The 12,427-nt window shown below is 45.5% G+C and overlaps 2 protein-coding genes and 1 long non-coding RNA gene across 4 annotated transcripts; 2 read left to right on the plus strand and 1 right to left on the minus strand.

Moving 5' to 3' along the window:
- Positions 1 to 23: 23 nt before the first annotated feature.
- On the plus strand, positions 24 to 3,216 carry isg20 (interferon stimulated exonuclease gene). The gene is made up of 4 exons (XM_064311998.1): positions 24 to 153; positions 663 to 1,306; positions 1,822 to 2,022; positions 2,369 to 3,216. Exons 2-4 carry the CDS (start codon positions 665 to 667, stop codon positions 2,564 to 2,566), a joined length of 1,041 nt encoding a protein of 346 aa, XP_064168068.1. The 5' UTR covers positions 24 to 153; positions 663 to 664; the 3' UTR covers positions 2,567 to 3,216.
- Positions 158 to 12,413, minus strand: LOC135241519 (uncharacterized). Of its 2 annotated transcripts, none has more exons than XR_010326018.1 (4): positions 12,321 to 12,413; positions 11,308 to 11,401; positions 4,178 to 4,251; positions 158 to 2,058 (listed from the first exon to the last, which is right to left on the minus strand). It is a non-coding gene; the product is annotated as an uncharacterized LOC135241519 (long non-coding RNA). The 2 variants fall into 2 exon arrangements; XR_010326017.1 differs by having other exon boundaries at positions 12,284 to 12,340.
- rlbp1b (retinaldehyde binding protein 1b) lies at positions 5,605 to 9,821 on the plus strand. The gene is made up of 8 exons (XM_064311999.1): positions 5,605 to 5,720; positions 6,627 to 6,672; positions 7,145 to 7,273; positions 7,525 to 7,729; positions 8,170 to 8,348; positions 8,460 to 8,618; positions 8,769 to 8,879; positions 9,041 to 9,821. Exons 2-8 carry the CDS (start codon positions 6,661 to 6,663, stop codon positions 9,164 to 9,166), a joined length of 921 nt encoding a protein of 306 aa, XP_064168069.1. The 5' UTR covers positions 5,605 to 5,720; positions 6,627 to 6,660; the 3' UTR covers positions 9,167 to 9,821.
- Positions 12,414 to 12,427: the final 14 nt, after the last annotated feature.

Below are 12,427 nucleotides of genomic sequence, written 5' to 3' on the forward strand. Positions count from 1 at the left end.
CAGTTCCATAAACAGACACAATGTACTAGTCTCAGTTTCACGCAAGTGGGAGTGGCGTTTTTGCGCCGACCAATCGAGGTGCGAGTACTGGCCGACATGCCTTGACATGTTCTTCCCTGGCTGAGAGCTAGTCCGTATCCACGTGTCCGCAAGGTAAGGTGACATTATTTATACTTAGCGAAGTGATATAGTTACTGGTTCTATTAGAAACATATTCTTAATTTACATCACAGTTGTAATGGACGACAAGATATAAGAATATTTGGGGAAAAAACGTGCTTGTGCTGTTCCGGTTCGGTTAACAATGGCGATCTAAATTTCAGCCTTAGCATATGTTAGCTGATGTTAGATATGCTCTCCTCTTTTATATCTCAGATGTGGACAACAAATTTGAATACCGTGACAGACGGAAACCTTTATGATTTCACTATTCTGTGTTAGTTTATTTTATTCGCCAGCTAATTTTCGCGGAACAGTTCGTAGCGATATTCTGTGGTAGTTTAATGGTTCAAATAATTCATGCGGTGCCATTTTAAATGTTTCCATAAACGAGTAAATAGTGTCATTTTTGCACCGCGAGTATCATGTCCAAAGTACCTAGCTCATTCATTTTCGCGTGCACGTGTTAACTAGCTGTGTCACTGCAGCTGTCATTTCCACAGGCATGAAAAGACCGAATGTCAGCGACTGTGGAGGGACCGGAAGCGGAGGGGAACCGCTTCGGAAGAGCCCCTTGCCTGTATCCCGGAGCACTGCGTGCCATTTTGCCTCCCCTTCCCTTGAGGCAGACACACAGGGAATAATGGGCCCTGCCAAGAAGAGAACTCCAAGCAAGATTCAGAGGGTGGAGCGTCACAAGGAAGCACTGAGGAAGATGACAGTTCTGAAGACGAAGAGGAGAGACCTGTGCTTAATGCTCAGGGGCCAGAGAGAGACAGGACATGAGATGGGGTCAGACCCTGCTGGGAAAGCCAGCAAGAGGGTGAGGACCGCAGCCGGTGAGCAGTGGGAGCTGGACAGCGGGTTCTCTTCGGAGGTCAGCCCCCCCACCAGCGGCCGCAGCTCCCCGTGTGCTGGGATTGGACCGGCTCAGCTGGTGGCTATGGACTGCGAGATGGTCGGCACGGGGCACGAGGGCCGCTGCAGTGAGCTGGCCCGATGTAGCCTGGTGAATTACCACGGCGAAGTCCTGTATGACCAGTATGTCCAGCCCCTGCTACCCGTCACCGACTACCGCACCCGCTGGAGTGGCATCTACCCACATCACCTGCTGCATGCTGTACCCTTCCAGCAGGCCAGGAAAGAGGTGAGACAGGGGATCAGTGATGGAGTAGAAGGGTAAGAGAGGGCATCAGTGAGGAAGTAGAAGGGTGAGACAGGGCATCAGTGAGGAAGTAGAAGGGTGAGACAGGGCATCAGTGAGGGAGTAGAAGGGTGAGACAGGGCATCAGTGAGGGGGTAGAAGGGTGAGACCGCTTCAGTGATGGAGTAGAAGGGTGAGGCAGGGCATCAGTTATGGAGTAGAAGGGTGAGACAGGGCATCAGTGAGGGAGTAGAAGGGTGAGGCAGGGCATCAGTGATGTAGAAGGGTGAGACGGCATCACTGAGGGGGTAGAAGGGTAAGAATGGATGTCAGTCATGGAGTGGAAGGATGAGATAGGATTTCAGTGATGGGGTGAGAGGTGAGACGGTGCTTATTGATTGACTGAAAAGGTGAGACAGTGTGTTTTTCACAGGGGAGAGGTAAAACAGGCTGCTAATGATTGTGGAGAGTGTTGTGTTGCTGTGTTCTGGATGATGATGCCTTAAGTTTGTTTTCAGATACTACAGATTCTGAAGGGGAAGATTCTGGTCGGTCATGCCTTACACAATGACTTCCGGGCGCTGGGCTTCATTCCCCCCAGTCACATGATCCGGGACACCTGCTGCACACGTCTGCTCAGACAGCTATCTGGCATGCCGGCTAGGGGCAGCATCTCACTGAAGAACCTGGCCAAGACCCTGCTCAACAGGAACATCCAGGTGAGATGGCCTTCTGCCCAGCAAACAGGTGTACTTCTGTAAGGAAGAAAAATTAAGTCCATGTTATCAGTAAGATCTGTTTTATAGAAGTTGTTGTGTCTTCATCACTGTTAACTTTGGGCGCTCATTTTCAAGTGGATATTTTTGCCCAGTCCTTTGTTCGGTTCTGTATGAAATTTGAACTGGATATTGATAATGTTTAGGAGAGGACAGCGTGAAAAACGTTTAAATGATTATGAGGTGAATAGAGGCCTGTGGTTTGGGATGTTGTTCATGGATGCGATTAGACGAGTGTGAGATAAACGAGTGAAGCATGGTCGGTGACTGTTCGCCTTTCTCTCCTCAGATGGGTAAAGGGGGGCACAGTTCGGTGGAGGATGCAATGGCTTCAATGGACCTGTACAAACTGGTAGAGGGGCAGTGGGAGCAGGACATCCTGAATAAAGGCCAGAACCTGAACGCTTGCCCGTCCCCTGAGCCAGAGTCCTCCGCCAGTCACTACATGCAGGACCAGTACTGGCCAGCAGACCTGACAGAAGACTGAAGAGCCAATGGTTGCTAAGCAGCTGTGCCAACCTCAGCTGCTTAGCACACAAGAGCTAGCGTTCGTGGTACAGGAGGACGATAGCTCATAACAGACCCTGGTTCATCACTGAGGGAATGTGGGGAGCTGTTGTTAGGACTGTGTGGGAAGATGGTGCTTTTCTCATCAGAGATGAGAATGATTATCATGCTACACTCAAAAGCTGTGATTTGGTACAAGCCTTTGTGCTGAAATTGTTGAACTCACCACTTAAGCATTTGGGTGATATGAGCACTAAGTAGACCTGCGTAGCACCCTGGGAAATGTGATTGCCACAGCTGTGGGGGACGTTGATAAGTAGGAACATGAATATTATTATTTACATACCTCAAGTGCAGATGTGATGGTCTGTGATGTCACTGAACTGCAGCATGTTGCTGTGATGCCTAAAGCTACAGATTTGTATTGTGAGTCATTTTTCTCATGTGTGATAACTTAAACATTATTTAATATAGTAAGATGTAATTGTCCATTGCTAGTGGAAAGGAGGAGGTGACTTCACCCACAAGTCGGGGTAGAATCTGTGATTAAATGACAGATGTGCTCCTTTAAAATATGAAACATGTCTGCAGTGTTCTGCCAGTCTGTTAATAAAGGGTTTATTAAACTGATCTGAGTGATTATGGTGCTCAAAGCCGTCCATGAAGAAGAATGTGCACTGATGGTGCTAGCTAACCCCCTACCATTCGACAGTGTTGCACAGATGTTGTATACACAAAGAAAACAAAGAGTACTTTATACCTGAGATTGATTTTCATTACACATCATTCCCCATTCCACACACACTATATTAATTCAACCTTTTGGTCAGGAAGCATGGATCTGGGTGTCAAGAATGAAATCTGTAGCCTGCCTGCACGTGTTTCCACTGACTGTGCCAGGTCCTGCATGTGGGCCTGTCTGAGGGTATGTAGGTTTTCCTACAATTAAACTTGACACATTAAGTAACTAAGTAATTAATAAGCCTGGACACAGACAGGGTCTTAGAGAAAAGAGTGTTTGTGCTTACTGAGTGTTTCCACCCCTCCTCACAGATTACACCATCAGTGCATTACAGCAGTGCTGTGCTTCTGGAACACAGGCAGGTTCGCATTGCTTCGGCAAGCGTGCTCTGAACACAGCATACAGCTAACGTGCATAGAAGAGCTTCTGGAACACAGGCAGTGCATTAGCATATGTCGAAAAGGGTGCATAGATGTGCTTCTGGAACACAGGCAGTGCATTACTGCAATGATGTGCTTCTGGAACACAGGCAGTGCATTACAGCAGTGATGTGCTTCTGGAAAACTGGAAGCGCATTATAGCACTGCTGTGCTACTTGTATTGCTGTTTTCATTCTATTTCCAGACAAAATTAAGTTGAACCTTAATATTTCACTAATAAAACAATAAAGCACCTGGAAAATCACCCTCTGCGCAATGGGGCACAAACCAACACAACAAAGGTAGATAACATGTTTAATTAAAAATGCATTTAACATATTAAAAACAAACAGGAGAGAATGTCACAATCACAATGAAGTGAGATTAAATTAGTTAACAGGACACAAACTCACAATCTGATACATCTTACCTTGGGTTTGGAGTCTGAGGAGGATATCCCATCTGGCCGTAAAGTTGAGGATGTTGACTCCGTCCACTCCACATCTGATAACGAATAGAAAAGCTAAAGAGTTTGGGATGGGTACTGGAAACAGCTGATAAAAGGAAGTGTGGCATTTTTATACCTGTAGTGAAACTGTTTACTGGGATAAACTAATGGAATCAACGAGACTATCAATGTCTTGCCAAAATCTTGGTTTAAAACTGCAATAGTGACTACATCAACGCTGAAGTTCTGGCCATTGGTAGATGCAGTTTGGGCACAAACAGCCATGCCACCAGCTGCAGGTCTTGAATGAGAGCCTTCACAGTAATGCCAGGAAGTAAAACATGTAGTTTCATGATTGCAGATTCTGGACTGATTTCAAAACATTTCCAAACCCAGCTTGGCCCAATTCTCTCTTTTAAAACAGATGAAAGGGGTGATGTCATGTGTGGTTCAGGATGCGTTTACCTCACGGGTCCACGCTTAACCCATTAGAGACCAAACCGTGACCATGATGACGAAGTTTACACAAAACCCTGCATCAGCAATTTGTGTACGAATCAACAATTCCCCACTGTCCTGACAGAGCCATTGTCCGCTGTTCGATTGCCGCGGCAGCAGAGCGGCTGGTGCAGAGCTGGGCATGGCCTGGCTAACCCGCAGCACAGAGCCCAGCATTGTTGTGGCGATCCGGCTGCTGTCGTAACATACGGTCCTCTTTAAGGGGATAAGGCTCGTATTTGCAGATTACCTGGTTGCAACAGCGGGAAACTTGTGCCAGGTCAGATCGTGCTGCGGGCTCCGGGATGTCTATGGTGACCCCAGGAGAGCAGTGATGGAGGAATCCCCCAAAATGCAGGGGGGTTGTAGTGGGACTCTGCACTGCGTTATATGCCCCAAGGACCTGAAGCATAACACTCAGTACAAACCGCAGTCCCAATATGGGTACACAGAGGGGAGGCCTATAATCCCCCCAGTGTGGGCAGTTCAGATGGGAGGGGGGGTCCTGAAATGACCTCGCCTTCACCTCCGCACCTTTGGGTTGGGGGAAAGATGGACACACACTGCGGTTTCATCAAGCGCACGTGTGCTCCCATGTGAACAGACTCCTTTGCTCAGCCTCCATGACTCGGGTCGTGAACTGGACAATGGTCATTTCTTATTTGTTCTCATAAGCACAGGAATTTAGTCAAGTCTCTTGGTACATACGCAACCCCCAGCCCCTCTCCAAAAAAAAAAAAAACCCCAAAAAAACCATTCTACTCTCTTCCAATCGAGTGCTCTCCCACTGACTCCTCCTCTGCGCAAGCGGCCTGAGCCACACTGCCATTGGCTAAGGTGATCACGGTTGCCGTGCCTCTCCCCTAATTGCATGCGTAATCTGCTCTGAGTTAAGCCGTGTGACGGGCTAATCCCACTCTGGCCGGCGCTACAAATCGGTGGCTCACCACTGTGGTCCTCACACCTCCTTTCAGCTCGCTACCACTCTTGTGCCTTACCGCTCTGCCCGTCTCCTGGCCAGCGCAAGGTAAGCTCCAGTCTCGCTCTAAGGCACCAGGCTGTGTGTGAGCTCCCCCGATGGGCCGGAAGAGTCACTGCATCACTAGAGATTTAAAACATTTTAATTATAGGTTTTGAAAAATATTTCCTCTATATACAATCTAGTGTGTAAGACATATTTAAGGAGCTTCTTTTTCGGTCATAATTAAAAAACGAAGAGTGGATTTACAGCAAGGCTTCAGATCATTGCTAAACTGATTCATTAGATTCTTGTTTTTCTCCTGTTTGATCAACTGTGATAAATAACAGAAGAGTGTTTGATCAGTGTTACTGCTCTGTATTAATGTGACCCTATCAGACTGACTCAGATGTATGACAATGCGTTTATCATAGCATTGTTTCCCGTAATGACTGTTTTAGTTTTTATTTAGGTTTTATTTTATGGTAGCTATTTTGTTGCTCTAAGACCAACTCAATACATGTAAAGTGAATGTTCAAGTGCATGATAGGATATTTATGTTTAATAAATGTATGTTTATGTATTTACATCCCCAGTTGTCTGGGTGTAAACTTGTGATAATGCTGATTGAGCTGGCTTAAGGTTGGAAATTTAGAATCATGGGTGCTCAGCCTGTTTTTGTGCTCACTGTCCTGAATTATGCTCAGGTGACGGACTGAATATTAATCGCCTAAAACAACCAAATATGGTTCACTTGGTGGTCACAACTATATAACAGCACAGGACAAAGCCATACAATCATCCAATCATACCGCAGGACTGAAACTGTAGACAAAGTTCTACAATCTCAGGAGGAGCTGATGGTGAAAAGGTTACTGTATATTACTGTGGGTCGAGGGGTGGGTGGAGTAAACTGACTGTAGAGAAAATTGTTCCCAATATTCTGCACTAAAAAAAATATTTTTCTTTTCTCAGTACTTGTGTGAAGCTGCTGTAAGAATCTGGAGAAATGGCTGTTACTGTAAGTGCTTTTCATGCATGGTTTCATATAACTTTGATTTAAATGGCTTTTTAGCATGGGCTACATGTTACAGCTCACCATTGTGTGAAGTTTGATTTGTCGATCACACTGTGATTTCGAATCAGTGGATATGAATCACCCCATGAGTGGATTATCAGCGTGTTGTTCCCTCTGCTGCAGTGCAGTGGGGCCTAACAGGGGTCTTTATCTCACGTGTAATCTCCTGAGAAGGCGGTTGCAGGACCCTCAGGGCTGAATGCACTCATTGTTGGGGCTGGAGTACAGTGATTGCCTAATCTGAATCAGAGAGCCTTAGCAGGGTCCCCAGAGTCATACATGGCCCTGTTGAATGGGTACAGTTTGTGAGGGGTGCAGCGCCAGCCCTGGCAGGAGATTAGCGTGTTCGTAAAGCTGCGTGAGCCGTTTCACGTGTCGCTGCTAAACGGGTCGTGGACCCATGCCTCCCCCACAGACCGGAACTTTCCGCATGGTGTCGGAAGAGGAGCAGGCCCTGCGGTCAAAACTCGAGCACCTGACCGTGAAGGACCACGGGCCCGTGTTCGGACCCTGTGCCAAACTGCCAGACCACACCGCTCAGAAGGTACGGCCATTTCACCAAACACAGAATGTCACTTTCGCGCTGTGTACCCATTATGGCCCACAGGGGGCAGCATGTATCAATGACCCTGAGAAAAATATGAACATCAGAACATCACAAAAGCTCTCAGGATGTATAACCAGCGGTCGCACCTTTCCCTCTCACAGACACACACATACAGGCCATTATCTTGGATGCTCGTACACACACACACACACACACAAATGCAATCGTTCATGCTGTGGCCCCTACAGGCGAAGGACGAGCTGAACGAGACTGAAGAGAAGAAGGTGTCCGCAGTGAAGGAGCTGCGGGGGATAATGAAAGAAAAGGCCGATGGAGGGGATGACCTGGCCAAGGGTGTGCAGGAAAAGTTTGGGGACAAACCCGATAGCCTGCTGCTGAGGTTTGTCCGTGCCCGCAAATATGACGTGGCCCGAGCCTTCGAGCTCATGAAGGGTAAGAACAGAGACATAGCAAACCGTACTTTTTAGTCTCAGATAGATAAAAGCTATCGTCCATTTAACCATAATATGCAATGCTGTAGATCAGAGGTGTCAAACCCCAGTCCTGGAGGGTCACAGTGTGTGCTGGCTTTCAGACTGTTTCAGCGCAAGTGATTCATTGGTAGCTCCACGCACAGTGTTCTCAAGGCCTCTAATGGTTGTTGATTAAATGGAACCACAAGTACTGTATCTGTGGACCCTGCTGCCCCCAGGACTGGATTTTGACGCTCCTGCTGAAGATCATTTAGTCTGATACAGAACTGTAATTCACCAAACTGTAGAGCATTGTCTCTCACAGCTGTAGTACATTGTCTAATACACAGAGTTGTTGGGGGTTTGGGTTGACGCTCGTCAGTTGTCATGATTACAGTACGAGGCTACGTGGGTCCGCAGGTTATGTGCGTTTCCGGCAGCAGTACCCCGAGCTGTTTGAGAACCTGACCCCAGAGGCTGTGCGTAGTACCATCGAGGCAGGGTACCCCGGGATCCTGCCCAGTCGTGACAAATATGGACGTGTGGTGCTGCTCTTCAACATCGAGAACTGGGATTACGAGGAGATCACCTTCGATGAGGTCCATCCCATATATACTTTGTGTGTGTCTGCTTATATGATTACAGTGTGCATATGCATGTATTTGTGTTCGAGTCGATAATATGACTTCAGCATGTGTGTGTATGTGCAGATCCTGCGTGCTTATTGTGTGATCTTGGAGAATCTTCTGGAGAATGAGGAGACCCAGATTAATGGCTTCTGCATCATTGAGAACTTCAAGGGCTTCACCATGCAGCAGGCCTCTGGAATCAAACCCACTGAACTCAAGAAGATGGTGGACATGCTGCAGGTGCTGACAGGACACTTAGGCCAACCACACAAATCACGAAAATACTAAAAAGACTCTCTTCACTGACCACTCACACAGTCCACCTTTAGGTACAGCACACACAGCCTGTGGTGTGACCATGGTTCTCTCTGGTGTCTTCCATGTGAACAGGACTCTTTCCCAGCCCGGTTTAAGGCTGTGCACTTCATCCACCAGCCATGGTACTTCACCACCACTTACAATGTGGTCAAACCCCTCATGAAGGGCAAGCTGCTGGAAAGGGTAAGGGGCAGGGCAAGGGTGGCATGGGGGGTGTGGGGAATGTGTCAATGGGGAGGGGCCAGGGGTAAGGACCCTCAGTAAGACTGCTGGGTAAGGGGGAGGGGCCATGTGGTGTTGTGGCTTTCTGTACTGCAGAGACAGTTACATTCTCTCACCCACAGGTCTTCGTTCATGGTGATGAGCTGGACAACTACTACAAGGAGTTTGATGCGGACATCCTGCCTGCAGAGTTTGATGGGAAGGCACCCCCCTACGATGGAAAGGCAACTGCAACCAATTTGTTTTAGAGAATGTCCTTAGAAAAGCACAATGATGCATTTTTGTCATTTTAAGAAGCTAATTATAATGATACACAGAACAAAGCAAAGCAAACAGTGCATATAAGTCCAGGCCTTCAGCAGAAATGCTGTGCTCCCTCACACCAACCCACCCCACCCCCTGCCACGAAGAGAGTCAGATTTATTAACACTGCAATAGTGTTTAAGAACCGGTTCTCTTTTTTGCCTTAAAACACACCACGACCCACTTCCAGCAGTAATGCCAGTGCTAACAGAGTTGAACACAGCAATAAAACAACCAGGCGAGCATGATACAGAACCGCAGGGGCTGCTGTGATCAGTTAATGGAGACGCACTGGCATGATGAAAAGGGTGGGGGTGGGGGTGTAAGAGGAGAGGACTCCTCTCTGTGCTGCTGTGGTTTGCTTTGTTCATTGATCTCGGACCCCTGCTACTCAGGTGGGTGATGGTCTGTGCGCCTGCCCAGAATCCTCTGCGGGATACCGATGTGGCTTTGATCAGCCAGCACGCAAGGCCGCAGCCCCCAGCAGAGACCTATAACCTAGGGCCCCGCTGACTCTGATTCTCACCTGCTTGACTTTGTGTAGACTAGACGTGTGTCAGTACACAGAAACAATGTTTACAATAAACATGTACATAATGACGACTACTTGAGCTACGAGTCTTCTGTCACGTGAGGTAATCTGCTGTACTGAACTTCCACCAGTAGGGGGACAAGTACAGAATGATATTCCACTCAAAAATCTAATTTCACAAATTTTTAATTTGCATTGAGTGTTCTTGAGTGTGTTTTTTTAATACTTGGTTTTTTAACCATTATGGGACTCTTGTGTGGCTCCTTTACAAATATTGTGTTTGATATATTTAATTTATTAGATTCAAATGGTTAGACCCAGCAACTATAAATCTCAAAACTGTCAGCTAAGACATCAATTTTATAGAAGTTTCAAAAGCTTCTGATTCCTATTTTAGGTTGTGGGATCCTGAAAATCAGGAACACATGCAGAAAGGCACATTCAGTACAGCAGGCCAAAGTAGTACAGGAAAATGTCCACTTGGTGGCGAAAAATCAGGTAATATGAAATCTTCAAACAGTACAGTGTTCATATCTAACAGATAAAGGCAACTACAGTATGGTCAGCTAAAGGGATATATTATGGTTTTACAGGTAATTACTTTAACTGTTGAAACATTTTGTAAGGTGTCTGACTACTGTTCAAGGTGAAGAAAATAGGCAAATCTGGCTTGTTTTTTCCAGTTATTTTTCTGGAAACAAATGTGGCAACGTATCATGTTTAGCAGATTTCACATTTCATTACTTTAATTGGGACACGTTAGACAATGCAAGTAACCAAGTATTTAATAAAAACCTTAACGTCAAGCCCTAGGTTTTTTCTATGTTTTTGCCAATTTTTTAAATTAGTATTATTTTTAAACCTATACTGTAGCTTAGTGCAAGTGTAGAGTTAAAATCTAGTTAAGTGACAGTCGGCAACAACCACCATTTCCAAGGTATATCATGACATTTTTAAAAGTTTGTTTTTTTATCTTCTGGGCACACTGTTAAAATGATCTGGGGTCTGCAGTACCATGCTCACTACCAGATGTAAGGCCTCAGCACTTCCGCTACTCAGTGGCAATTGAACGGAATTGTTCTACGTCTCACCAATCTCCTTAAATTTCACAGGTGCAATGCGGTCAGGTATGTAGATAAATCAAAACTGGCCAAAGAAAATAAATTCATTTTTGAACAAAGACTGAGATAGAAATGTGTCCTCATTAAACATACTATTGTAGTCCACTTACTTTCCCCCTGAACATTGTATTTTGGAAACTATTAAATGAGATACTGTATATATTTATTTATTATTTTATAGAATTAGTGTAGTGAGCACATCCTCTTGCTGTGAGATACCACCCCTGTTACAACTACGCAGGAACTGAACTGGCTCCAGAAGTGTGCAATAGACTAAACTGAGGACCATTCCAGGCCAGCACCTTGACACCAACCTGCAGGCCCATATGCATCACCCTGCCCACTCCGTAGCTAGGTTCCTCCTGAGATTGCTTCCTCTTTGGGAATTTTTCTCTACCGTTTGAGTATTATTCTAGCACTTGGGAGTTTTTACCTCACATGCTTGCTTCTTGGGGGTTCACGTTTCTGTCCAGTTTTCCATCTGTTTCTCTGTGAAGCATCTTTGCGGCAGTTCTTCGTCAAAAGCGCTATATAAAATAAATTTAATTAGAAGAAAATGCAGGCATTATTACACTAAATGGCAAGTTTTAAATATTGTTCTGGTCGGAAGATCAGTGTTTTTAGGAATTGTGTTCATCATAAAAGATACACATATTTCCATGCCAGCGGGGCTCGAGACAATTGGTAACCACGCTGGGCTTCTAACTTGTCAACAAATTCCTCCACCATCACTGAACATGCGTTCAGGAATGCGTTGCTCCCGGCATGCTCCTCGTCCTCGTCAACAAGTTAATTTGTCTATTCGCTTAACAACTCCCACCTCTCTAAGGTGAATCACTGTTACGCAACCGTTATATTAATTATTGTCAGTAAGGAATGTCAATAATTAAATCTATACCAAAAACAATTGATCAATTTCAAAAATATGAATACGAACACAAAAGGCGACGTGTTCTTTTTGGCGCTTAATAAATTCTCAACACAGTAGAGTAGTTACGAACGATAAATCAATCAATAGTTGCATCCGACACGGTCGGTGCTGTTTACAAAGCAAATGTGACTGATCACCGGCTTTGTTTACTTAACATTTTAACTATGTCATAAACTATAGGTTACAGTAACGATACAACTCCAGTTTGAAGCCATTTATCAGTTGCCTACATTCTACAATGAAGTTATTTTTGCAAAAAAGTATTATTTAGGCTACCCGCAGGCCTATGGCAAAAAATAAATTCACCTAAACTGAACCATGGATGCTCCAAGCCTTTCCATCCAAAACGAATAAAATCAGGCTTGAATATTACGCCGGATTTTAAAAATAACATTGATAAAATAACCTACAATTTTGGTTACACGCTATTTCATTCAGTTTAATTTTCATAAAGGCAGCAATTTGTAAGCGCACATACTCGGTAGCTTTCTTTTTCTCTTTCTGTCCTCACTCACCAGCTGCACGCTGACGCCACACTTGTGAGAGCGCTTTCTCCGCCTCCTCCCGGGGTGGGTTATTATTTAAAACTGGGTTCTAATTGGATAGCAGCATAGAAACACGT

Source organism: Anguilla rostrata, chromosome 16 (assembly GCF_018555375.3).
Source record: "Anguilla rostrata isolate EN2019 chromosome 16, ASM1855537v3, whole genome shotgun sequence".
NCBI classification, from domain to species: domain Eukaryota; kingdom Metazoa; phylum Chordata; class Actinopteri; order Anguilliformes; family Anguillidae; genus Anguilla; species Anguilla rostrata.

Excerpts from the sequence above, each read along its gene's own strand:
- isg20 (XM_064311998.1), top strand. The coding sequence starts at position 665 with ATGAAAAGACCGAATGTCAGCGACTGTGGAGGGACCGGAAGCGGAGGG. Across the intron at positions 1,307-1,821 it reads TCCAGCAGGCCAGGAAAGAG|ATACTACAGATTCTGAAGGG; the intron begins GTGAGACAGGGG and ends GTTTGTTTTCAG. Across the intron at positions 2,023-2,368 it reads TGCTCAACAGGAACATCCAG|ATGGGTAAAGGGGGGCACAG; the intron begins GTGAGATGGCCT and ends TTCTCTCCTCAG.
- rlbp1b (XM_064311999.1), top strand. Across the intron at positions 8,349-8,459 it reads AGGAGATCACCTTCGATGAG|ATCCTGCGTGCTTATTGTGT; the intron begins GTCCATCCCATA and ends GTGTATGTGCAG. Across the intron at positions 8,619-8,768 it reads AGATGGTGGACATGCTGCAG|GACTCTTTCCCAGCCCGGTT; the intron begins GTGCTGACAGGA and ends CCATGTGAACAG.